The sequence below is a fragment of the Zingiber officinale genome, chromosome 9A (genome assembly GCF_018446385.1).
Source record: "Zingiber officinale cultivar Zhangliang chromosome 9A, Zo_v1.1, whole genome shotgun sequence".
Taxonomy (NCBI): Eukaryota; Viridiplantae; Streptophyta; class Magnoliopsida; order Zingiberales; family Zingiberaceae; genus Zingiber; species Zingiber officinale.
The window spans coordinates 52828195-52855892 of NC_056002.1; the positions used below are offsets into that span (position 1 = coordinate 52828195).

General features: G+C 43.3%; 1 protein-coding gene across 1 annotated transcript; it reads left to right on the plus strand.

The window, feature by feature from the left end:
* The first annotated feature begins 9173 nt into the window (after window positions 1–9173).
* On the plus strand, window positions 9174–9737 carry LOC122019213. Its single transcript, XM_042576707.1, has one exon. The coding sequence runs from the start codon at window positions 9174–9176 to the stop codon at window positions 9735–9737; it is 564 nt and encodes a 187-aa protein (XP_042432641.1).
* The last annotated feature ends 17961 nt before the right edge of the window (window positions 9738–27698 follow it).

Consider the following 27698-nt stretch of genomic DNA (forward strand, 5'->3'; position numbering starts at 1 on the left):
CACAAGCAAGCCTAGGGTTTCATCCCAAGGGCTATAGGAGCACCTTCCGGCAATGACTTTGGCTCGAGAACGCTCCTCTTCGAGAGAAGAGCACGTATACGCGTGGAGATCGACGAAGGGATCTTCTCCACCGGAAATCTAGCGATCAAATCGTAACGAAATCTAGCGCAGGAATGTAAGAAACCCCTCACCTGCAGTATAAGTAGCTCTCGTGTGATTGCATGCTTTAGTTTAGTAGTTTATGGATTTTTGGCACATAGGGTGTGCAACAGCGCACGCCAAGTGCTCAATAGTATGTACAACACAATTAAAATGTGACTTAGGCATTTTAATAGTTTAGCTAAATGCGATAGAAGCATTTAATTAGTATATGCAGTTTTTCTACAGCTTATATGGGACTACGGTCTAATGGGTGGGCTCCCACAGTCGCCTCTAGGTTCAGACAACCTAGCTCTAGGTTCAGATAACCTAGAAATAGCAAGATAAGAGAATTTAGCTATAACCAGTATTTTATTTTAGCAGTGGCACTGTACTGGATTAGATATCCATTGGGTTGGGCTCCCACAGTCATCCCTAGGTTTAGATAACCTAGTAACCCTACTAAATTCGGGACTTGCAAACCCGGGTCTAGTTAGGGATGCGCGCATAGCATGTACAGTTGCCGGGCCCATCAGCAGCATGATTATGTATTTTCATCTAGCTATGATTAAATAGTTTTCAAAACTCACAAATCAGTTGTGTATACAGTTTAAACTCAGTTCCAGCTTATTTTTAGTTTTAGCTCAGTTCATGCTTCAGCTTAGTTTTCATTATTGATACATGTGATAGTTCTATGATTAGTTTTGGTTCCCATGTTGTATGATACTATGCCATGCTCTCACCTGTTCAGCATATATTTCAAATAGCATGTTTTCAAAGCATAAATTGCATCGTATGCATGTTTTGTGAGGTAGATGGTTTCTTACTAAGCATAAATCTTACAGATACTCTTTCCTTATACTGCAGATAAAGGTAAAGGAAAGATGGACTAGCGGAGGCTGGAGGGCAATGCGATGAAGATGTGTGTGGAAGGAACCTGGAATAAAGATCTTGGCGAAATTAGCAAATTAAGACTTTAGTTTTATATAGTGTTATTTTCCGCATTTCTAGTTATTTTAATGCCTTGAACCGTGAACGACTTGCTTAGATTGTTAGTACTCATGCTCATAATCCTAGTTATGTGTTATTGGTATGTTTTCCAGCTATTATAGAACTCTTATAGGTGAGTTCGGCACGAAGCAGTACTGAAATCAGAGTTTTGCTGCGAAATCAGAAACCCCAATCGATCAACGGATCGATTGGGGGCCCTCAATCGATCAGCGGATCGATTGGGAGTCTGGTTCCGTGAACAGTAAGCTTCTGGATCGATCAGCCGATCGATCCAGTCGTATTCTGTCGCAAACAGTGAGTTCAGGGATCGATCGTTCGATCGATCGGGAAATCGCTCCCGCGAACAGAGAGCTCTGGAATCGATCACTGGATCGATTAGCCAGTCTGGATCGATCAGCCGATCGAGCACAGTAGCAATCTGAATCGATCCATGGATCGATTCAACAGCTTGCAATCGATTGAGTTCAATCTGGATCGATTGGGAAGCAAGGTTTCGACCAGGAACCCTTGTAATTCAGTTCCTTGACCATAGGGGATGTAGGATATGCCAAGTATACCTTAGATTGCATCCCTCAGCACATGTAGGACCAAGAATTTGTATTAGCTTGGCAAAGTTTTAAATTGGTACAGTTTTTCGCACCTAGACTTAGTAATGGTCATGGATATAGCTTAGCATAGCATAATGTGACGGTCCGGCCTTACAGCCTAGCCAGTAGAAGGCGGGTCGTTACATCCTCCCCAATGGAGTCACTACTATTGTTTTGCGGGACCAAAGGAATACCAACTATTAATTTGTCATAAAGCTAGGTGAACCCCCTCCTCTTACAAATATTTGAATTTGTATACGTCCACACTAACGTGACATGCAAAATTAACGGTGTTTGAGGTAATTTTGTCATAAAGTTAGGTTGACAAAATAAATTGGGTAAAACCTCCTCTTACAAATAAATGAATTTGTATAGGTCCACACTAATGTGGCATACAAAATTCATGGCGTTTGAGGTAATTTAAGGATGACAAGATAATTAATGGGTAAGACCCTCTTACAAATGTTTGATTTTGTATATGTCCACACTAACGTGGCATACAAAATTCACGGTGTTAGAGGTGTTGGTGAATTTAAATGATATTGTTTTGAGGAATCAATATTATTTTAAATTCAAAGTTTTGATCAAATATTTGGCCAAAGACAAGACCAACTATTAATTTTATTCGTCATAAAGTAAGGTTGACGAGATAATAAAATTAATGGATAAAATCTCCTCTTTGAATTTGTATACGTCCACACTAACGTGGCATACAAAATTTATAGGGATTTTTAAGGAGTTGGTCTTGACCAAATATTTTTGTGATTCTTAGAATTTAAAATGTTCCTAGCTGTTATACTATAGGATAGACTTAGTGGTCCCAATTATAATGATTGAAAATAAGAATTGGACATTAAGGTGGATTGTCTTCTTAGAACTAAGAACAATAAAGATGTATTTTATTCATTAGTTGCTACATGTTTAGTGGAGTCATCTACCGGTACCTGGTGTGTAGATACAGGAACCACTGATCATGTCTGCAATTTATTGCACGAGAGGAATAAAACTTAGATTTTGAGAAATTGTCTTTACGTACTAAGTTTAGAAAAAACTAGATTTCAATTTCTAAACTTGATATTCTGTCTCTTTTGATAACAAAGTTGTTATCAAGGAAAAGAGGGAAAATATCTGTTCTAGTACGTTGGTTGGCAATTTATAAATCTAACAAATTCCACGATGCAACAAATAGAAATTAATAACACATCTTCTAACTTTTAAAAGAGAAAGTAACCTTCGGAGATGAACCAATCTTATCTTTGGCATCTAAAGCTAGGTTATATTAACTTGAGTAGGATTCAAAGGATAATAACCAATAAACTCTTGGGTTCATTGGTAGTGGAAATCTTTCTAACTTGCGAGTCTTACTTAGAAGGAAAAATAACCAAGAAGCTTTTAAGTCTAAGGGGTATGGAGCCAAAGATATGTTGGAATCGGTTCATTCTGATTTGTGTGGATCTATAACTATCCAGGAAAGAGGTGGTTTCGAATATTTTGTCTATTTTATAGACAACTATTCAAAATACGGGTACATTTACTTGATGAGCCGCAAGTCTAAGTGCTTTGATAAGTTCAAAGAGTATTAGGCTGATGTGGAGTAAGGTCAAGGTAAAAGTATCAAGACACTACGCTCAGATCGTAGAGGCAAGAACCTCTTGGGAGAGTTTAGGAGTCACTTATCAGAAGACGGGATTCAATCCCAACTAACTGCACCTGGTACACCCCAACAGAATGGTGTAGTAAGAAGGTATAGGACTCTTATGGAAATAGTTAGATCAATGATAAGTTATTCAGAATTACCAAAATTCATTTTGAGGATATACACTAGAAACGGAAGTGAACATAGTACCTTCTAAGTCAGAACTCTCTACTCCCATAGAATTGTAGAATGGGTGTAAGCCTAGTCTGAAGCATATTCGAATTTGGGTGGTCTAGCACATGAGAGACACTGATAAGTTTGACAGGAGTTCACTTGTTTATAGGTTATCCTAGAGAAACGAAAGGAGGTTTATAGTCCTAAAAATAATAAGGTCATTGTTAGCACCAATGCATGATTTTTAGAATAGGACTATGTAATAAACCATAAGCCCATAAGTAAATTTGTTCTTAAGGAAATAATAAAGGACACGTCTAATCTAGTACCAACTGTACAAGATGAAATATTACAAGAAACTGCAACACGTATCACAGATGATACACAATTACAGAAAGTGTCTCGTCGTAGTGGGAGGGTTGTTAGGCAACCTAAAATATTCATGTTTTGGGAGAGTCTTTGGACTTGATCCCTGGTGAACATGAATCTAATTCCCGGACATATGACAAAGCACTCCAAGATAAAGATGCAGGATCTTTGAAAAGAGCAATGAATACAGAATTAGAATATATGTATTCTAATAAAGTATGGGAGCTTGTAGAACCACCAAATGGTGTAAAAGGCATTGGGTGTAAACAGGTCTACAATAAGAAAAGAGGGGTAGACAGGAAGGTGGAAATTTTCAAAGCAAGGCTTGTTGAAAAAGGAAACTTTTTCGCCGGTAGCCATGCTTAAGTCTATCCGGATTCTTTTATCTATATGGACTATGAGATTTGGCAAGTGGATGTCAAAACAGCTTTCCTTAATGGAAGTCTTGAAGAAAATATCCATATAAAGCAACCAGAAGGGTTCATTGAAAAGGGCAAGGAGCATCTAGTATGTAAGCTCGATCGGTCTATGGACTGAAGCAAAGCTTCAAGGTCTTGGACATCTGGTCTAATGAAGTAATCCAGACCTATGAATTTATTCAGTGACCAGATAAGTCTTTTATATACAAGAAGTGTGATGGAAATGTGGTGGTATTTCTTGTACTATACGTAGATGACATTTTTGGTAGTTGGAAACAATATCAAAATGTTGTCGGAAGTAAGGGTATGGTTGTCCAAACAAATTCGATATAAAGGACTTGGGAGAATGCACATATTCTTAGGATCAAAGTAATAAAGGATCACAAGAAAAGAATATTGTGCTTATTCTAATCTTCATATATCAAAACAATCCTTGCTCGTTTTAGCATACAAGACTCCAAGAAAAGTTTTCTACCTTTTAGGCATGGAGTAGTTTTATCTAAAGAAATGTCTCTGAAGACATCAAAGGAGATAAAGGACATGAAGGCATTTCCTTATGCTTCGGCTATCGGAAGCCTAATGTATGTAATACTATGTACGAGACTGGATATCTGTTTTACCCAGGGCATAGTTAGCAGATATCGAAGTAACCCAGGACTATGACACTAGACTGCTGTAAAGCATATACTAGAGAATATATGCTAGTTTATAAGGTAGATAATTTGATCCCTGTGGATTGCACGGATTTTGTCTTCCAATCAGATAAGGACAATAGTAAATCGACCTCGGATTTTTGTGTTTACTTTAGGAGGTAAATCCATAACAATGGAGGAGTGTTAAGCATATATGTTTTTCGGTCTCCACCATAGAAGCTGAGTATGTGGCAGCCTCTAAGGCAATCATAGAAGCTGTATGACTCAGAAACTTCATGATGGACTTAGATATGATTTCTGGTTTGTCCAAAAATTATTACAATTTATTGTAATAATAGTGGTGCAGTAGCAAACTCGAAGAAAACATAAGTCCATAAGACAAGTAAACATGATAGAGCGCAAGTACCACCCAATACGAGACATCGTATAACAAGGAGAAGTTGTTGCCACCTAGATTGCATCAGGTGATGACCTGTAGATTCTTTCACTAAGGTCCTTAAGGCAAGAGCTTTTGATGGGCATGTTGAAGGGTTGGGAATCAGATGTATGGCAGCATTTATGGCAGCATAGTCTTTTAGTATAAGTGGGAGATTGTTAGAGTGTATACTAAAAGCCTAGCTATTGTATAAACATTTATTTAGAAATAAGAATCACATTGGTCAAGTATCTACATTTATATATACTAAGTGTAGTCGTTCAATTAATTTATATTGTAGATAACACAGTGTGTGGTGTCACACACAGAAGATCATGTTATTAGTTCTTTATAAATTATAAACAGTTGCTCACGACTAAGATGGAAAGGAACAAACCGTCGGTAAAGTCGTAGTGTGATTAGGGATTAGTTTATCTTGACTAATAAATTACACTAGTACACTCTAAGTATATTGAGTAGGACCATTTTAGATAAATTCTTTTTATACTGACTTGATAAAAGAACTAGACCTTAGTTATTATGGAAGTGTGTGCTCTTAATTCTAATATAATAAAAACACATATATTTAGTATTTATTTCTTTGACTTATCAATGGGTGAGATTTAGCTCGATAAATCAATAAGCCCGATAAGTTGGGAAATGATATTACTTATAGTGTGTGTTGTTGATTATAGAAGGAAACTGTGTCTTAGTAATCTAGGTTAAGAATAACCCCAAGAGGAGCTCATAAGGATTGTCATGTTAAACCCTGCAGTTGGATTTAGTTCGACATGACGATGAGGTTGAGTGGTACTACTCTTGGACTAAGATATTAATTAAGTGAGTTGTCAGTAACTCATTTAATTAGTGGACACTTGACATCTTAAACACAGGGAGACTAACACACTCATAATAAGAAGAAGCCCAAAATATAATTTGGGATTGGTGCGGTAGTTCAATAATAATTCTTTAGTGGTATGAATTAATTCTTTAGTGGTATGAATTATTATTGATGAAATTAAGTTGTGTGTTCAGGGCGAACACGGGAAGCTTATTTTCATCGGGAGACCAAAACCAATTCCTCCTCTCGGTCCCAATCGTAGCATCTTGTATGTAGAGAATTATATCCACCTATACCCATCTTCTTACCCACTCTTTGGTGGCCGACCAAGCTAGCTTGGAACCCAAGTTAGGGTCGGCCAAGACCCAAGGATTGAGGCAAGATTAGTGGCCGGCCCTAGCTTGGAGTCCAAGCTAGGTGTAGCCAGCCACATATAATATAAAAGGGATTTTATTTAAATTTTTTCTTATGTGGATAACATGGTTTTAAAAGAGAGTTTAAAATTTAAATCTTTCCTTTTATAGCTTTCTACAAAAGATTAAGAAAAGATTTGAAATCTTTCATTATTTGTAGATTAAAAGGTGGGTTTTAATTTTAAGAAAACTTTCCTTTTTTGTAACCATGTTCATGATTTAAAATAGAGTTTAAAAATTAAATATTTTCTTTCTACAAAAGATTAAGTAAAGAATAAATATCTTTCCTTATTTGTAGATTGAAAGGAGATTTTAATTTTAGAGATAACTTTCCTTTTTGGAAACCATCCACATGTTTAAAAGAAAGATTTTAATTTATAAAATTTCTTTTTATAATCCTCTTTGAAGGGAAAAATTATTAGAGAAATTTTTATTAAAATTTTTGAAAATAAATTAGGAAGTTTTAATTCTTGTGAATAAAAACTTTCCTTGAAGGAAATAGGTGGACGACCATGTTATGTGAGAAAAGGAAATTGATTTTTAATTAATTAAATTTTCTTTTTCATGACAAAGGAATTAAGGAAGTTTTTATTTAAATTTCCTTATTTGCCAAGACCAAGAAATATAAAAGAGGGGGTAGAGGTGCATTCATGGAGAACGACTCTATTCTATTTTTCTTCCTCTCTTTTCCTCCTTGGTGGTGGTTAGCCCTATTGTTTTTCCTTCTTCCTTTTCTTTCTTCTTCATTGGCCGGACCTTATAATCTCATGGAACTTGAAGGTGGCCGGATTCTAGCTTGGAGAAGAAGGAGAGAAAGGAAGCATCCCTTGGAGCTTGGTGGTGGTGGCCGAACCACATCTATTCTTGGAGTACTTGTGGTGGCCGAATCTTGCAAGGAGAAGAAAGAGCTTTGGTGGTTCTCATCTCGGTAGATCGTTGTCCACACAACGTCCGGCATAAGAAAAGGAATACGGTAGAAGATCAAAAGGTTATTTGCTTACAAAGAAAGGTATAACTAGTAATTGTTTTCCGCATCATACTAGCTTTCTTTGTATAATTATTTTTGGAAATACCAAATACAAGAGGCATATGATTCTAGAGTTTTCGGATTTGTTTTGAATTTGTGTTTCTTTTGTTTTATTTTTCGAATTTGTGATTCGATTGTTCTTTTTGGTTAAATCTAGAGTTATATAAGGAAATTAAATATTAGCTTTCATTAAAAGGCTTTGTCTAGGAAGTGGTGGTTGCTCCCATATCCAAGAAGGCCTAGTGCTGCGCCATGTTTAATCTGGAAGCCAATTTTGAAAATTAATATTTAATTGAATTTATAACATAGGTGGATTTAGATCAATAGTGTTAAGTTCCGCTTGCGATCCAAGTCTAAACCATTAAGAACAGATAAGTTAAATTTGAAATCAATAATGTTAAGTTCCGTTTGTGATTCCTAATTTAACTTCTAAAGAACATAATAGGTTGTTTAGGAAAGGTTCGACACTTGTACAAAATTTTTGTACAGTGGAACTGGTATGATCTTCCTAGGACCAACCAACAGCATCCACCTCACCCGATGGTCCGTTTGACTCAGATTCCGCACAGGATCAACGGTAATCCTAAAATAACTCTGATTGAACTCATTTTCACAGCATGTGAGAAAATCTCATCAAAGTCGACGCCATTAGTCGGACTACATCCCTTGAAAATCGATTTGACCTTGTATCTTAGTTGTAAGCTATTCTCCTCTAACTTTAATCTGAAAACTCATTTATTTTTCAAAGCTCTCTTACCCTTTGGTAACTTCACAAGATCATAAGTATTGTTCTCATGCAAGAATTTTATTTCATCTTGCATGGCACTCAACCACTCATCTTTTTTCTCATGTGTCAATACTTCTTGATAATTTTCTGGCTCTCCCCCATAAATGAGCATCACATACTGATTAACTGGATATCTGGTAGAAGGTTATTTCATTCTGGTAGATTTTCTCAAACCAGACTCAATTGGTAAATCTGTTGGATTCTCATCAATTGCTCATTATCATCAATAGGAGGATCATCTGTCTAAACACTGCTAGGACGTGTTTGGTTCGGGGTTATCGCTGATAACCTTAGTTGGTTATCAACGATAATCTTCTTTGGTTTAAGTAATTGGTGATTCCTAGTGATGTAACATTTCCGCCACATCAGCAATTAGGGAATAGAACCAGGAATTACAAAACTTTGGAAATCTTAGGTTTTCTACGATTCCGGGGTTATCAATATTTTTTCCCAAAATTATCCTTCGAATCACATGCGGCTTTCCTCAAGGCCGGCGCCCTTACCGTCTCCGCCTTCAACCATCTCGTCCGCTGGTACGCCCGGTGCGAGGGCGTCGGTGATGCACGCAGATTGTTTGACGAAATGCCCCAGTGAAACATCTTTTCCTAGACCTCCTTGATGGTCGGCTACGTCCATGCCTCCCCAGTTTCGAGCTTCAAGCGTCGTTTGATGATTCGAGTATGGTTTGGTGTTCTGCGAGAGCATGGCAGAGAGAAATCTCTTGGCGGATGCATCGAGAATCCTCGACAAAGCGAGTAACTCAAAGATCAAGGGAAATTGCACAGCGATGTTGGCCGCCCGACTTCGATCGCTCGGCTACGATGCGGCCATTTGCAAGTCCCAATGGGATAAAAATCCTTCTTTTCCGGCGGGGGAGCACGAGTACGTCGACGCGGTGGTCGGCACCGACCGCCTCCTGGTGGACGCGGGCTTCCGGTCGGAGTTCGAGGTGGCGCGGCCCAGCAAGATGTACCGCGCCATCATCCAGCTGCTGCCGCAAGCATTCGTCAGCCAGCCCCACCGACTCCAGCAGATCGTGGTCGTCGCCTCGGAGGCAGCCTGGCACAGCCTGAAGAAGAACGGCCTCCACGTGCCACCGTGGAGGCGGCACGAGTACATGAGGACCAAGTGGTTCTCCGCTTACCATCGTGCCGTGGAAGAAGCTGAAGCCAAGGACAACTCCGCCCGAGGAAGCAACAACGACGGCAATAGAGGTGGTGGGCTCGCCGTGGACGACAGTGCCAGCGAGGCCAAAACTGGGGGATAAGTTTCTCACCGAACTTACTTTGGCCTTGCAAAAAATAAATACTTAATTTTTTTTAATATATTTTTGGATTTTATTTTGAGTGATATAATATCATAGTGAGAGTTAATATTTTTCCTTATTATCTTAGATTTTATATAAATGCTTAATATTAAGAAAATAAAAGATTTTGAACGAAATCTAATCGATCTAAATGTATAACATTGATAATAAATGCATATACAGATGGAAAAATAAAATAATAATAATAATCATATAATTAAATCAAGGGTAATATAGTAAATGTCAAGTTAGATTATACCATTATCTAGTTGAACCAAACAAGGTTAAGATTATGTTTTATTCTCCCATAACCTTGGTTATGTGATTACCTGATAATCACATAACCAAGGTTATACATGATAACTTGAATCAAACGTACCCCTAGTATTATCACTGCATCTCTGTTTCTAATAACTATTTTGTCGACCGTATCCCAAAATCTATACCCAGACTCCTCGTGCTTTTACCTAATAAAAATACATTGCTTTGTTTTACTATGAAATTTAGACCTCTCAAGTCTCATCTCTAGGAACATGCACAAATGTCCTACAACCAAAAACTCTCAAGTGATGTGATGATATGAAACATCTTTCCTTATCCATACCCTCTGTGATACATCATGATCCAAATGAATTGATGGCTAAAGATTTATCAAGTCAACTACCCACTGAGAGTCCTGGCATGTAAGATTAACACTACCACCATCGCAGATAATAGTAACACCTCTATCTACAATCGCTACAGAATTAGCTTCATCTGTTTGTCCTCCACCTCTCTATTTTTGCTTTTGTTCTCTTTTCCATTTTCTACACTGAGCTTGTTGGTGTCCTAGTGCATCACAATAATAACATTTGAAAATATTCCTTGTCTGGAACTTTCCTCATGATCTGTCATTATTATCATGACTCCTCGGGTTTCTACTTTTACTCGTTTTTCTCTAAGACTAACACTTGATTCTGTGTAGTTAAGTCCTCGCCCCTTTCTTCCATTTTCTTCATTCAACATGCACTCCTTCACCATCTTCAAAGTAAGAGTACCATCTGGAGTGGAATTACTAAGAGAAATAACAAGAGTCACCCAACTATCAGGTAAGGAACTGATTAAGCATAAAGCATAAATCTCATCGTCAAACTTCATGTCCAGCGCTGTCAACTAATTCACTATCCCTTGAAAAATATTCATATGATTAGAAATTGTAGTTTCATCTTTATACCGCAGAGGCATCAACTTTCTAAAAAGAAAATCTTTATTTCGTGCATTTTTCTTTTCATGTAATTCTTTCAAAGTTTCTCATACCACTCTGGCTTGTGTTTCATTTGCAACATGATGATAGACACAATTGTCAAGCCCCTGCCAGATCTCAAGACGAGATAAAAGAAAAACCATGAGATCCTTAGACCACTTAAATCTTCCACTAATAAAATTAATGGGTACTCTAGGTTCTTCTTTAGAAAGAAACTAGAGGCAAATAGGAGTGTAATAGAAAAAAGGAAGGAGAAACACAATCCAACTACTAATTTTGTTACCCAGATCGTCACGAGCAAGGTACCAGAATTCCACAAAAGTAGAAGCAGGTTCACTGATGACGTATCCGAATTTCTTTCTCCCACTTTCTCCCTTTTTCTGCATTCTCCCTTTTTTTTTTTTCTATTTTCTAATTTTTTTTTTCTTCTTGTATTTTCTGACGGATACTTACAACAAACCCCTATATTTGATTTATCACAAATGAGCTTTGGAATAAAAAGCTTAGAAAGGCCCATCATCCCTCACTAATGTGATAGGAACCCACAATAAAAACTTTTCTAAATGAATGAATAGTCTCATAATATCAAGCCTACTGACCAATCATACCGGCTTAAAAAAAATATGAAAAATTCAAATAATCAAATAATCTTAAATCGAGACCTCAATAATATTTAAACCAAACAAACTCAAACTCATAAAAAAAACTAATCCAAACTTGAAAATTTGTTTTAATAAAAAATATAAATCTACTACATTAACTACTTCCCTAATATCTACCTCATAAAATTGGAGGGAGGTAAATGCAATATACATAGGTGTTAGGCACATGATGCAGTAAATTCGAAGTTGTCAGTTCCTGAGAATCGAACTCTGACTATAAAACTAAAGATGTCATGTACTCATTGTGTGTGCTACGCCTTATGGGCTTGAAAATTTATTTTAATAATTATAAAGAAGTTTGATATTCCACTCAGTAAGAGTTTATTTTATTATTTATGGCGCCTCAATTTATATAATATTAATTAAATAAATAAATTTGAAAATATATGTGTTTATCTCATTAATTTTCATGAAGAAATTCTCAAATGTTCGTAAATCATGTTCGCAAAAAAAAATAAAAAAACTCATAAAATAAATAAATAAATTTATAATATCAAACTTATTGATCAGCCAAAAAATATTAAAATATACCAATTTCAAATAATCAACTAAACTCAAATTGAATACTGAGTAACATCTGAATAAACTAATTGAAATTAAATGCAAATGAAACTCAAATTCATACAAAAATAATCAAATTCAAACTTGAACCACTTTTTTAATAGTTTAATTTATTTTATGCTCAATTTATCATAACTTGATTATGAAGAGGAACATTGGCGACGATAAAATTACTACTTGTGTGACTTGAAAATTATTGATTCGAATCGTGAAAATAATCTGTTGTAAAATAGGATAAGACTAAATACAATAGACTCTTTTTTGGGATCCGCATTAGGGAGAGACTGTCATGATCTAATTATCTTATCAAACAAACTTGAACAATATAAAATTTAGTTTAATTTGAGTCGTTTAAAGTAAATGAGGATTGAAACTCATACTGTTGCTTGTGTGACTTAGAGATTACAAGTTTAAGTTATGAAAATGATCTAATCTGTTGTAAAGCAGGATAATATTCAAACAAACTTGAACAATATAAAATTTAGTTCGGTTTGACACGATTAAAGCAAATGAGGATCGGAACTCATACTGTTCTGACGGACACGCCGCAGTCGATGTTGGAGGAGCCGTCCAAAGGATCAAACACAAGCCAGTATCTGCATGCCCAAGATGAGAGAGAGAGCTTTCAGGGTTCCAACAACACAACAAGAAGGAAGACAAGTGATCCTGTCCGAATCGCCGAACCAAAGGACGCTGGACACGTGGCGCGCTCCTAGTCGATGGCGTAGGCCTCCGTCGGGTCACGCAAGGCTCCGGCGAACCTGCACAGAAGTCGGGCCGGGAAAGGTTCCCGGCGGCGACCCTCCGACGCTCAAGTCAGGCAAGCAAACAGTGTAAAAGGGTGGCTCCAGATATGTTTCTTGCGCATACCTCCGGCGAAGTAAGAGGCTCTATATATAGAGCGAGGAGAGAACTAATGCACGTTCACCGAGGTGCAGACGTGTCAGAGAGCTTACCTGACACCATACTGCTACAGTCCGAGCATGTCTTCGATGGGACAACAGGACACCCCGTTGTCAGACTAGGAGTATGACGTAGCCATACGACTTGACGGCTGTCAGAGGGTGTTCCCTTCCTTTACCCACCGCCCGGCCGGGACGTCCGTCCGGCCGACCGGGCGAAGAACGTCGTCCGGACGGCCTTAATTCCCTGCGTCGGCCGGGCGGCCAGCCCCTCCGATGTCCCTTTCTTCCAAGTCCGGTTGGCTCGTCCTTCTCCGGCGGGCCACTGGGCCTTTTGACCTCCCCGTGGCATTGACCCCTCGTTATGGGGTTCCGGATTCTTACCACCGGATCACTTGCCTCCCCCTCAAGTCTAGTCGAAGGAGGCGAAGTCCGACTGACTGGACTGCCGATCTGACTGAGCAATGATCCTTGCATTAGTCCGCTCGGCCAGGCATAAGGATGCTCATCCGATCGGCAGTATCTTGTCCGTGCCTTGTGCTTCTCTTGGAATCCATGTCCAATGCTCCCCCCCCCACTATTTATCACGTGCTCTGCGCACGGTAAGGGGAGCTCATTAAATGTGGCCAGTATCCCGTTGACACGTGGCGATCGTGTGCTTGTCAGCCTATGGCGGTGGCGTCACTTCCGATGGGACAGCCGCCGTTCGAAATGAACAACTGGATGATGATCTGGGTATCCGTGACCTGGATCGGACGGTGGACAATAATGGCGGCCGCCCATATAAAGCTCCCGACCCATGTTCCTCGCCGCATTTCGTCCTCCTCATTTCCAGACACCCTGCTGCTCAGGCTTTCCGGCGACCATACGGCTTCTTCTGACCGTCTCCCTCGCTTGTAAGACCCTTTTTCTTGCTCTCGACGTTTTCTTCTTTCTGTTAATCGTCCCCTTTAGTTGGTTTTCCTCCATTCTCTGCTTGAACCCTCCTCTTTTATCCCGCATTCTTGTCTTTCGATCATGACCAGTACCTCGCAGTCGGCCGGCGGCGCTCCGGGTCTGTGGTATACGACCATGGAGAGCCGTTTTGACGAGGAAGACGCATTGTGTCTCGTTCGGACTTACGACCTGCCGACCGACCATCAAATAGTGTTAGCCACCCCGGCCGATCGGCCTCATGAACCGCCGTCCGGCGCCGTTCTTTTCTTCCGAGACCAATTCCTGGCCGGACTGCGTTTTCCACCCCATAAGTTTTTCTTAGAAGTTTGCAACTATTTTCGCATTCCGCTCGGCCAAGTGGTTCCTAACTCTATTAGGTTGCTGAGCGGAGTGATAGTTTTGTTCAAACTGAACGGCATCCCCTTAACCCCAAAAATTTTCCAGTACTTCTACTATCCCAAGCAAGCCGAGTGGGGTACCTTTGTTTTCCAGTCTAGGATAGGCTTCGTCCTTTTTGATAATATGCCGAGCTCCAACAAACATTGGAAGGAGCATTTTTTCTATATACGTTTTCCCGAGCGGCCAACTTTCCGCACCAAGTGGCAGACGGCTATGCCCGCGCAACCGGAGCTCGGCAAGTTTAGAGGCGACGCGGACTATCTCCATGCAGCCGAACGGCTAGTCGGTCAGCGCTATCATATTGACAAGATGCTCCTTCCAGGAGTAATGCATATATTCGGCTTGTCTTCTACCCCAGCCGATCTGCCCTGTAGCATGAGTAAGTTCCCTTATCTCCCCCTTTATTATGTTCTAACTGATTTATTTTCTGCTTCTGCAGCTGAAGTCATGTGGCGCGCCAAAGCTACCGAGAGGCTCAAATTGAAGGCCGCTCAGATTGAGGCGGTGACGAGCAAGGAGGCCGCCGAACGGGTCCTTGCTCCGGCTGATCTGGCCGGCGAAGAAGGTGCGGGGACACCAACTGTCCCTGAAGCTTCAGACGCCCCTGCCCCTCCTGATGAGGCTGCGGGCGACATAGAACCTCCTACCGAAGCTGTGGTGGAGGACCGTTCGGATGATGATGTGCCGCTACGCACTCGGAAACGTCGACGACCAGAATCCGCACCTGCCTCTACACTTGATGAGCCACAACCCGAGCGGGGCGCGGATGCACCGGTGCTGTCCAGGACGGTTTCCCTCGAGAGTACCCCGACCCTCGTGGTTCTCCGAGGCCTGAGGTGCCGTCCTCCACCCTTCAAGAACTTTCGCCAGACGCGCTTGGCGAAGCTTCCTTCCTCGCCCACGCAAGGCTTGCTTCCCAGTGAGCCGAGCGGCTCAATTTAATAAAGACCGCTCGCGCCTCCCTCGATGCGCATGGCTGCTGATCGGCCGGTGGTCCCCGAGCGCAGACACTCGACGGGCCCTCTGCACAAGCTTGGATAGATGCTCTGGCCGAATAGCCAAGATGACTCCCGGGCAGCTGGGTGACAGCAACCTACAACAGGCCACCGGGGTAGGTTCTCCTTTCTTTGTTTGCATATTCGAATTATGTTTTTAACCTGCGCACATTTGCTGGCAGAACTGGGTGGAGCAGATCGCTATTAGCGATCGATTGGCCGAACTGGAAGACGAGTTGAAAAAAGCTGCGGGGGGCAACGGGCAGTCGACGGCCGCTCTGGAGAAGGCCAAAAAACTACTGGATGTCGAACGGAAAAGGGCTAACGATTTGGCGAGCAAGGTCGTCCGGCTTGAAGCGATGATCAAGCAACGAGATAAAGATATCAAGACGGCGACCACCCGGAAGCTCCAGGCCATCGATGATATGGACCGGATGAAGGTGGAGATCAGAGGGCTGGAGCAACGCATCAAAGACTTAGACGCCCTGCTGACCACCGAGAAGGAGAGCCGCTCGGCGGATCTCCAAAGATTCGATGGAGACTTGAAAGAGCTCCAAGCCGCCAGTGACGCCGCTCACGCCACGCTCAAGTAATACAAAGAGGGGGAGTCGTCCCGCTCGGACGAAGTGAGGAAGGCGTTCCTCCTCACGTTCGAGGAGGCGATCAAGGCGGCGGTGGGCTATCTGAAGACCAAAGGTCACCTGCCTGCCGAGCTGACCATCCCCCCCGAGGATCTAGCGAGCGTGATGGACACCATCCCCGACGATCTTTTTTATTTTGGTGTGTGAAGAGCGTTTTTATAAACTTTTTTGTATTCTCGCCGTTCGGCTCGGCTTATCTCTGTAATGACTTTTTTTTTTTTGGCTTGCATAATAGATAATCTTCTGTTCCTTTCACTTTTTATTTTGGCAAGAAATTTTTCCCCCATCACGACTAAGTGTTCTTTAAAACTCTTCCGCTCGGAACCTCGCTATGCCAGACATGAATTGTCTTTAATGTCTTTCATCATGCGACTGAGCAGCCGCTCAGCGCGCAGACGTCGCTTGTTGTTTGCCTTTTCAATTCCGATTAACCATCTTTTGCTTCGCGCCTCACCTCAAAGGGGCTTTCGCTGGATTTTCGCATGCGAGCCGCTCGGACGTTTATAGACGCCGGCTCGTCTCTCGATATTTAACGTCGGAGCTCGACGGCGCGGATATTTATAGCCGGTCGGCGCGGCTCTCAATCTTTAACGACGGGGCTCATCGGCCTTCCGCTCAGACGTTTATAGACGCCGCCTGCGTCTCGATATTTAACGCCGAGCTCGACGGCGGATATTTATAGCCGGTGGCGCGTCTCGATCTTTAACGACGGGCTCGTCGGCCTTCCGCCGGACGCTTATAGACGCCTGCCTCGATATTTAATGCCGAGCTCGACGGCGGATATTTATAGCCGGCGCGGCTCTCGATCTTTAACGACGGGCTCGTTCCGCCGGACGCTTATAGACGCCGCTCTGCTCTCGATATTTAACGCCTCGAGCTCGACGGTGCGGATATTTATAGCCGGGGCACGGCTCTCGATCTTAACGACGGGCTCGTCGGCCTTCAAGGCCAACTCCTTACCAGGCCGAGCGACCTTGGCCTTCAGTATCATATCCTCGCCGAACAATATTTATGCCCTACCAACAAGACGGGTCATTCGCCACGAGTTTAAATATATAACCTCCGGTCGATCGGCTTGGCCTTCGCTCGAGCTCCCACCGGATAATTTACCTCCAAACCACGGGCCTTCGCCTCGAGCTCCCACTCGGATAATTTACCGCCGAACCAAGACGGGCCTTCGCCTCGAGCTCCCAGCTCGGATAATTTACCTCCAGCCGAACGGCACGGGGCCTTCGTTCTCGAGCTCCCAGCTCGGATAATTTACCTCCAGCCGAACGGCACGGGGCCTTCGTTCTCGAGCTCCTAGCTCGGATATAAACCTCCCTACGACCCACGGGGCCTCGCCTCGAGCTCCCACCGGATAATTTACCTCAACCAACAAGACGGGCCTTCGCTCGAGCTCCCACTGATATAAACCTCCCACGATCGGCTTTCGAGCTCCCACTGGATAATTTACTCACCAATTAACCAAGACGGGCCTTCGCTCGAGCTCCCACTGGATATAAACCTCCCACGATCGGCCTGGGGCCTCGCTCGAGCTCCCACTGATAATTTACCTCAAATTAACCAGACGGGCCTTCGCTCGAGCTCCTAGCTCGGATAATTTATATGCCCCTGCCGAACGGCAAGTAAGCCGTTCGGCGGAGAATGCTCAATGTGTTTTCATCTTTTTGCTTCCTGTATTACAAGTACATAGGCGACTAGCATATACACTAGAATAAATTACAATCGTGCACCTTTCATCCAGCTCGATAAGGCTGGAGATGATTTGCACTCCACGGTCGATCCAGCTGCCGCCCGTCCTCATCCTCCAAGTAGTAAGCGTCCGAGCGGAGTTTTTCAATAACCTTGAAGGGACCTGCCCAAGGAGCTTCAAGCTTGTCGACGTCGCCGACAGGCTTGACTTTCTTCCAGACGAGATCGTCGACCTGGAATGATCTGGGGATTACTCGGTGGTTGTAGTTCTGCTTCATCCGCTGCCGGTATGCCATCAGCCGAACGGACGCCTTAGCTCGCTCCTCTTCGACCAAATCCAGCTCCATGTTCCTCCGCTCGGCGTTCCCATCATCATAACTCTGGATCCGGACGGACTCAACGCCGACTTCAACCGGAATAACTGCCTCGCCGCCATACACCAAATGGAACGGTGTGGCGCCCGTCCCTTCCTTCGGCGTCGTTCGGATGGCCCACAAGACGCCCGGCACTTCATCTGGCCAACTCCCTCCTAAATGGTCGAGCCGAGTGCGCAGAATACGAAGGATTTCCCAATTGGCTACTTTGGCTTGACCATTGCTCTGGGGATAGGCCACGGACGTGAAATGTTGCTCGATGCCGTAACTTTTGCACCAGTCCTCTAACACCTTGCCTGTGAATTGCCGCCCATTGTCGGAAACCAATTGGCGAGGGATGCCGAACCGACAGATGATGTGTTGCCAGATGAATTTTTTGACCATCTGCTCGGTGATCTTCGCCAGCGGCTCGGCCTCCACCCACTTGGAAAAATAGTCGACCGCCACTAGCAAAAATTTCCTCTGCCCGGTCGTCATTGGAAATGGACCGACAATATCCATTCCCCATTGATCGAACGGGCATGAAGCGGTGGATGCCTTCATTTCTTCGGCCGGTCGGTGGGAGAAGTTGTGATACTTCTGGCACGAAAGGCATGTAGATACTGTCCGAGCGGCGTCTGCTTGCAAGGTTGGCCAAAAATACCCGGCCAAGAGGATCTTCTTGGCCAACGAGCGTCCGCCCGGATGCCCCCCGCATGATCCTTGATGTACTTCCTGGAGGATGTAAGCCGAGTCCTCCGAGCTCACGCATTTCAACAACGGGCGCGAGAAAGCTTTCTTGTAAAGCTGATCGCCGATAAGTGTGAACCGACCGGCCCTCCTTCTTAACAACCGGGCTTCATACGCATTGGATGGTGCGGCGCCCGAGTGGAGGAATTCTATGATGGGTGTCCGCCAATCGCTTGGAAATGTAAGGCCCTCCATTCGGTCGACGTGCGCCACCAACAGTACTTTTTCAATTGGCTGCTGAATGGTGACCGGCGTTATTGAGCTCGCGAGCTTGGTCAGTTCATCGGCTGCTTGATTTTCTGCTCTGGGTATCTTATGGACAACAACTTCTTTAAAATCAGCTTTGAGCTTCTCAAAGGCTTCAGCGTAGAGCTTAAGCCGAGCGCTATTGATTTCGAAGGTGCCAGAGAGCTGCTGAGCAGCCAATTGCGAATCCGAGTGGAGGATTACCCGACCGGCTCCCAAATGTCGGGCACCTGCAAGCCGCCTATGAGGGCCTCATACTCTGCCTCATTGTTGGTAGCTTTGTAATCCAGCCGGATGGATAAGTGCATCTTTTCTTCTTGGGGAGAGAGCAGCAATATTCCGATCCTGCTTCCGAGCCGAATGGATGATCCATCCACATATATTCTCCACATAGCTTCCGGCTCCGGCCTTTGCACCTCAGTCACAAAATCGGCCAAGGATTGAGCTTTGATAGCCGAGCGGGGCTGATATTGGATGTCAAATTCACTCAACTCTGTCGTCCATTTGATGAGCCGTCCGGATGCCTCTGGATTTAGTAGCACACGTCCGAGCGGGCTATTGGTTTTGACAACGATCGTGTGCGCCAGGAAGTATGGACGAAGGCGCCGAGCGGTGAGGACCAGAGCAAATGCTAGCTTTTCGAGCCCAGTGTAGCGAGATTCAGCATCTTTTAAAATGTGACTAAGGAAATATACCGGCTCTTCTCCGCTCGACCTCACTAAAGCTGAGCCGATCGCATGCTCGGTTGAAGACAAATACATATAAAGTGGCTCACCCGCCGTCGGTTTGGCTAATACCGGGAGAGAGTTCAGATACGTCTTCAAGTCTTCGAACGCCCGATCGCATTCTTCATCCCAGTGAAACTTAGTGGCCTTGCGTAAAATTTTGAAGAAAGGGAGGCTCCGGTCGGCGGTTTTGGAGATGAATCTGGACAGAGCAGTTATCCAACCGGTCAAACGCTGCACTTCCCTTGTATTTCTTGGAGGCGGCATATCTTGTAGAGCTTTCACCTTGCTGGGATTGGCTTCGATACCCCGCTCGGTCACTATGTATCCCAAAAAACGTCCTCCTTTCGCTCCGAACAGGCACTTCTGAGGATTCAGCTTGACTCCATACCTGCGCAGCGTTCGGAAGGTTTCTTCCATGTCCTTGAAGAGGTCGGCCGCTCGGACGTACTTAATTAGAATGTCGTCCACATAAACTTCTAGGTTCCGCCCGATCTGCTCTCTGAATACCTTATTCATCAAGCGCTGATATGTGGCTCCAGCATTCTTCAATCCGAACGGCATCACATTATAGCAATAAGTGCCGTCAGCCGTCACGAAGCTGACTTTTTCTTGATCTTCACTGGCGAGCGGCACTTGGTGATAGCCCTGGTAGGCGTCGAGCATACAGATCAATTCGCAGCCGGCCGTAGAGTCCACCAGCTGATCTATCCGGGGCAGAGGATAAAAATCTTTCGGGCAAGCCTTGTTAAGATCCCGAAAATCTATGCACACTCTCCATTTGTTGCCCGGCTTGGAGACTAATACTACGTTCGCCAGCCAGCTCGGGAACTGCACCTCGCGTATATGGCCAGCTTCCAGAAGCTTTTCCACCTCCGCCCGGATGATGGCATTCTGCTCGTGCTGAAATCTCTTTTTCTTTGCTTTACCGGCCGAGCGTCCGGTCGGACATGTAATTCGTGCTGCGCGATGCTCGGCGAAATTCCGGGCAACTCATGTGTCGACCAGACGAAGACATCATGATTTCTTCTGAGGCATTGGATCAGCTCCTCTTTCTGCTTCTCCTCCAGGTCGGACGCAATAAAAGTTGTGGCCTCCGATCGGGTTGGATGAATCTGCACTTCCTCTTTTTCCTCATAAATTAAAGTGGGTGGCTTTTCGGTGATGGCGTTTACCTCGACCCGGGGCGTTTTCCGAGCAGAATTGGCCTCTGCTCGGACCATCTCGATGTAACATCGCCGAGCTGCTAGCTAGTCTCCTCGTACTTCTCCTACTTGGTCCTCCACGGGGAACTTGATCTTCTGATGAAAAGTTGAGACGACCGCCCGGAATTCGCTGAGCGTCGGTCGTCCCAAAATGACGTTGTAGGATGAGGGAGAGTCAACCACCACAAAGTTTATGTTGATACAGTCTGACCTGGATGTTGTTTTGCTGTTAACACTGATTTAAGTTTGTATTAGATATTTAACTCAGATTGATTACTAATCTAGGTTGACTTGGTTGACCTGATTGAAAAAGTCCTAACTGGGATGTTAGGCAGTTGGAAAGTCCTGGTGAGTGAAGCCAGGCAGATTGGAAATCCTGGTGAGTGAAGCCAGGTGAAAACCCTAGTGAGTGAAGCTAGGTGCAAGTCCTGGTGAGTGAAGTCAGGCAAGGGAAAATCCAGATGGATCAAGGGTGATCGGACATCTGGTGTTGAAAAGTCCGAGAAGGAAACTTGGCATGCGAAGTCAGAGAGGGCTCGGTAGCTCGTTCTCCGGACTGGAGTCGGAGAGGCACGGTAGCTCGTTCTCCTGATTAGGTCAGAGAGGGACTCAATAGGACATTCCATGATTGATCGGTAGACCGATCCAGTGGCACGTGAATCGGTGGATCGGCTCGATCCAAAGCGAGTTCCATGGATCGGTCCGATGACCGATCGATGACACTCAGCACATCGAGTGAAATCGATCGTCGATCGAAAACACCAAGAGCACATCGAGTGCAACTGACGGCCGTGAGACCGATCGAGAAGAGCCTGCAGAAGAAAGAAGGGTGGATCGGTCCGGGACCGATCCACACTCAACTGATCGGTCCTCGACCGATCGATGACCTCGAGCCGCTTGCTGATCGGTCCAAGCACGAGATCGGTCCGTGACCGATCCACACACTCTGATTTGTTCGTTGTATCAGCGATTCCTTCACTGCTTTTGATATACCTCATTCATTTATGTGATATAATCCTCTGTGCTGTTAGCTTTTGAGTTTGCAGGTTAACAGGTATCATTCCAAGCATAATTTCAAATTAAGTTCATAAGAGGAATGCGACAAATGGTCTTTCTGCTGGTTTCAGCGGCGCATGGTGCATTTCAGGCATCAACGGATACTGCTGTGATATCATTGGTGTGAGTTCAGAGAACCAGGTAAGGAGGAAGAGGGATTGGCTGCAGCGCTGATTCGCGCAGTTTTTGACCAGATCGGTGACAGCAGAGATCAGGTTTGAGAAGCAGTAAAAACAGCGAGAGGGGAGAATAGAACACAACAAGAGAAAGCTTGAAAGAAAAGTCTGTGCTGTGGTGTGAAGTTCTTGAGCTCTCGGGTCAACTGCGATCTATGTTCTGCTACTGATCCTCGCGTGGTTGTAAGCATTTTTATTCTCCTTTGCCACCGAGCTTCTGTAAGTCTCGTGCTTTAACTTAGATATTTCTTGAGACGTTGTGGGGAGGTTACTCCACCGAGAAGGAGGATTTGTAGCCGGAAGTTATCCGGGGTGCGATCTACCGAAGATCAAGGAGTCGTCCACCTTACGGACACGCCGAGGAGTAGGGGCAAGTTATCCCCGAACCTCGTAAATCCTAGTGTTAGTATGCTTGTGTTTTTATTTTCCTTTAGTTGTCTAATTCCGCTGTGCTAACAATTATCTGTGTAGAAGTTTTGTTTAAGTTTTGACAAAGGGCTATTCACCCCCCCCCCCTCTAGCCATCTAAGATCCCAACAAGTGGTATCAGAGCAAGGGGCTCTTTGATTCGGATTAACACCCAAAAGAGCAAACAAGGATGGCTATGAAGGAAGGCTTTAGCACAAATCGACCACCCTACTTTGAAGGAGTAGATTTTCAATATTGGAAGGGCCGCATGGAATATTACCTCAAGATCGACATTGCCATGTGGTTCTCAGTCAAGGAAGGTTTCACACCACCAAAGGATGAAGAAGGTAAGAACTCGATTCGTCAAGGTGGTCTACCGAACAACTCCGCAAAGCACAAGCCGATGCCAAGGCTATGGTTACCTTGCAATGTGGAATCGCCAAGGACCAACTCGTCAAGGTAGGTCCGTTCTCGAGTGCCAAAGACCTATGGAACAAACTCATCGAGCTCCAAGAGGGAACTCGAGATTCTCGGATTGCCAAGAGGGACCTATTCTTGAATCAACTCCAAAATCTAACCATGAAGGACAATGAAACGGTAAGTGAGCTTCATGGGAGATTCAAGGAGATCATCAACGGTCTACACTCTGTGGACGAACGAGTGGAGAATCGCGATCTAGTAAGGTACGCTCTTAAATCTTTTCCTAGGAATGCCTTGTGGTCATCTATGGTAGATGCCTACAAGGTATCCAAGGATCTTTCCATTGTTAAACTAGATGAATTTTTCTGTGAGATGGAACTTCATGAGCTTGCTAACAAAGGTCAAAAGAGAAGGGTATTGCTTTATTTGCAGGACCGAAGAGCAAGGAGGGAAGAAGGAAGAAGGAAAAGAAGAAGGAAAAGGAGATTTCCTCATCCACCTCTTCCTCCGAATCCGATGATGAAAGTGGATCATCATCAAGTGAGATGGCGAACTTCGTAAGAAGGATTATGAGAAGAAGCCGAAGATACAAAGGAAAAGGTAAAACTAATGATCAAAATTTTGATAAATCTAATGTTATATGTTATGAGTGTAGCAAGAAAGGACACATTCAGAGCGAGTGTCCGAAGTTAAAGAGGAAGGAGGAACGAGCCAAAAAGAAGGAGGAAAGAGGCAAGAAGAAAAAGGCTCTCAAGGCCACTTGGGATGAGTCCTCATCAAGCTCATCGGAGGAAGAAGAGAAGATGGAAAAGAGCACACGACAATTAGCACTCATGGCAAGGGAGGTTTCGGACTCCGAAAGTGAGGGAGATTCGAGCGACGCTTCAACCGCGGCTTCATCATCGTCGGATGATGAAGAGGTAAACTCTTCTCATATAGAAAAGTGTTATAAGACTATCACTCACTTATCTACATTGCTTAAAAAGTCAAAAATAGAAAATAAAGTGTTAAAAGAAGAAGTAAAAACCTTAAGGACCCTTAGGGAAGATGAGGTCGATGACCTACATCTAGAAGTCCTTGAGGATGAGAACAAGGCGTTAAAGGGTGAGATTGAGAAACTCAAGAAAATGCTTGAGAAATTCTCAACTAGCTCTAAGACTCTAGACATGATTCTAAATGCCCAAAGGGCAGTCTACAACAAGGCCGGGCTAGGGTATCAACCCAAGGAGTCGAGTTTCATTTCTCTAATGTCTACAACTCAAAATAGTAAATCACATGTTTCTAGGGCTCATGGAACTAGGAAAGGTATGACCAAGGCATGGGTTCCTAGGTCTTTCGTTGTAGAAGCATTAGGTCCCAAGATTTGGGTACCTAAAACCTCTATCTTCCGCGTCTTGTAGGCATTGGTCGAGGGGGAGCATCTATCAACTTGGTTTGTTGATAGTGGATGCTCCAAGCACATGACCGGGAACAAATCACTGTTTACAACCATTCAAAACAAAAGTAGAGGTAATGTGTCTTTTGGTAATAATGGTAGCCTTAAGGTTGTAGGAGTTGGAGACATTCATATATCCGAATGTCTCCGTATCAAGAATGTCCTTCTAGTCAAGGGGATGACTTTTAATCTCCTAAGTGTCAGTCAATTGTGTGATACGGGTTACACAATTGAATTTCATTCAAGTCAATGTTTGGTTAAATACATTGACACACTTGACACGGTACTAGTAGGCACAAGGGTTGATAATATTTATCAAGTATCATTTAGAAGTGCTACTAATGCTTTGATTAAGTGTTTCATGTCGAAAGAAGAAGAGTCTTGGCTATGGCATAGAAGGTTGGCACATGTAAACATGAAGAACATCCGGAAGTTGGCCAACCAAGGATTAGTGCGAGACTTACCCAGCATCAAGTACCACAAGACCAAACTATGTGATGTATGTCAAAAGGGTAAGCAAACAAAAGGTGTTCATAAAGGTAAAAGCACTGTAAGTACATCTACTGCTTTAGATTTATTGCACATGGACCTATTTGATTGCAGTAGTGTAATATCATTGAATGGAAGTAGATATTGCTTGGTAATCGTTGATGATTTTACTAGATACACATGGACTTTCTTCTTGAAACATAAGGACCAAACTATAGATATTTTTATTTCTTTTTGTAGAAGAACTGAAAATGAAAAATCGACAACAATTAAAACCATTAGAAGTGATCATGGTGGGGAATTTCAAAATCATAGATTTTTAGAGTTTTGTCAAGAAAAGGGATATAGACATGAGTTCTCTACTCCAAGGACCCCACAGCAAAATGGGGTTGTGGAGAGAAAGAACCGAGTCCTACAAGAGGCTGCACGAAGCATGCTCAATGAGTACTCACTACCGAGCTACTTATGGGTTGAATACAGCTTGCTATGTGCAAAATCGAGTTTTAATACATAGGTTTTTAGGAAAGACTCCCCATGAACTTTGGTTTGGGAAACCGCCTACAATTAAACATCTTAGGGTGTTTGGTTGTAAGGTGTTTATTTTGAACACCAAGGATCATCTTGGGAAGTTCACGGCTAAGGCTAATCAAGGGATACTGGTCGGGTACTTTCTTACCAGCAAAGCCTATCGAGTCTACAACAATAGGACTAAATTGATTGAAGAGTCCTCTGATGTAGCTTTTGAAGAAATCCCTAACTTAAATGATCAACCAAGGGATGTAGGAGAAGTTCAATTTGAACTTAGAAATCTAAGTTTGAATGATCAAAATGAAGAACGAGTCGAAGTTGACTCTGATGTTGATGAGCAAAGGCAACAAAGAACTCAATCTGACCCTTTGCCTGATATCGAGTCCTTGCCTGCGCCTAGTGAGACCATTCATGAGGCACCACCAACACCAAGACAATCTAGAATAGCCACTAGTCATCCCCAAGACCAAATTGTGGGAGACATCCACCAAGGGATTAGGACTAGGTCATTCTTTAGAAATGAGTCTAACGAAGTCGCATTGATTTCGGAGATTGAACCAAAATTAGTTGATGAGGCATTGCGCGATCCTGATTGGATCATAGCTATGCAAGATGAGTTAGGTCAATTTGAAAGGAGCTAAGTGTGGGACTTAGTTCCTAGACCTAAGAAGATCACCATTATTGGAACTAAATGGGTCTTCAAAAATAAGTTAAATCAAAAGGGAGAAGTTGTAAGAAACAAGGCAAGACTTGTAGCCAAGGGCTATAGTCAAGTCGAAGGTCTCGATTATGATGAGATTTATGCTCCCGTGGCCCGATTAGAGTCCATTCGTTTGATGCTAGCTTTTGCTGCACATAGAGGTTTCAAGCTCTATCAAATGGACGTTAAATCGGCTTTCTTAAATGGTCTCATCAAAGAAGAGGTCTATGTTGAGCAACCACCGGGGTTTGTGAGTACCGAAGCTCCAAACCACGTATACAAGCTCAAGAAAGCTCTTTATGGGCTTAAACAAGCACCTCGAGCTTGGTACGAAAGGTTGTCAACCTATTTACTAGAGAAGGGATTTGTAAGAGGTCAAATAGACCCAACACTATTTCTACGTAGAGATGGTGAAAACATTTTTGTAGCCCAAGTATATGTCGATGACATAATTTGTGGCTCAAATAACAAGGGCTATTTGAATGAATTCATTTCTCACATGGAAAGTGAGTTTGAGATGAGTCTAGTAGGAGAGTTGACATTCTTTCTCGGACTTGAAATCAAACAAACTCGAGATGGAATTTATGTCCATCAGACAAAATACACTCAAGAGATGCTTAGAAAATTCAATATGAGTGACTCTAAGGAAGTGTCCACTCCAATGGCGACAAACACTCGCCTTGACAATGATGAGAGTGGAAAACCAATTGATCTAACGCAATATAGAAGCATGATTGGTAGTCTTCTATATCTCACAGCTAGTCGACCGGACATACTCTTTGCTGTGGGCATGTGCGCTAGGTATCAAGTCTGTGCCAAGGAATCTCACTTGATTGCAGTTAAGAGAATTCTGAGATATCTTAAAGGCACAATTAGAGTAGGTCTTTGGTACCCACGTACTGAGTCTTTTGACTTGATAGGTTATACCGACTCCGATTATGCTGGGTGCAAATTGGATCGGAAAAGTACTAGTGGGGGCTGCCAATTTTTAGGTTCATCTTTAGTTAGTTGGTCAAGTCGGAAGCAACATTGTGTTGCTCTCTCCACGACCGAGGCCGAATATATTGCCATGGGAGAGAGTGTATCACAGTTGTTGTGGATGATACACACCCTAGAGGATTATGGACTTTCTTATAAGGGTGTACAAGTGCTATGTGACAACATTAGCACGATCAACCTAACTAAAAATCCAGTCCATCATTCGAGGACCAAACACATTGAAGTGCGTCATCACTTCATAAGAGATCACGTAGCTAGGGGAGACATTGCACTCACATATGTTGAGTCAAAGTCAAATATAGCTGATATTTTCACCAAACCCCTTCCGAAGAATGAATTTAGTCATTTAAGGAGGGAGTTGGGAATGTGCTTGGCTCCTTAGGTCCTTAGGACTTCAT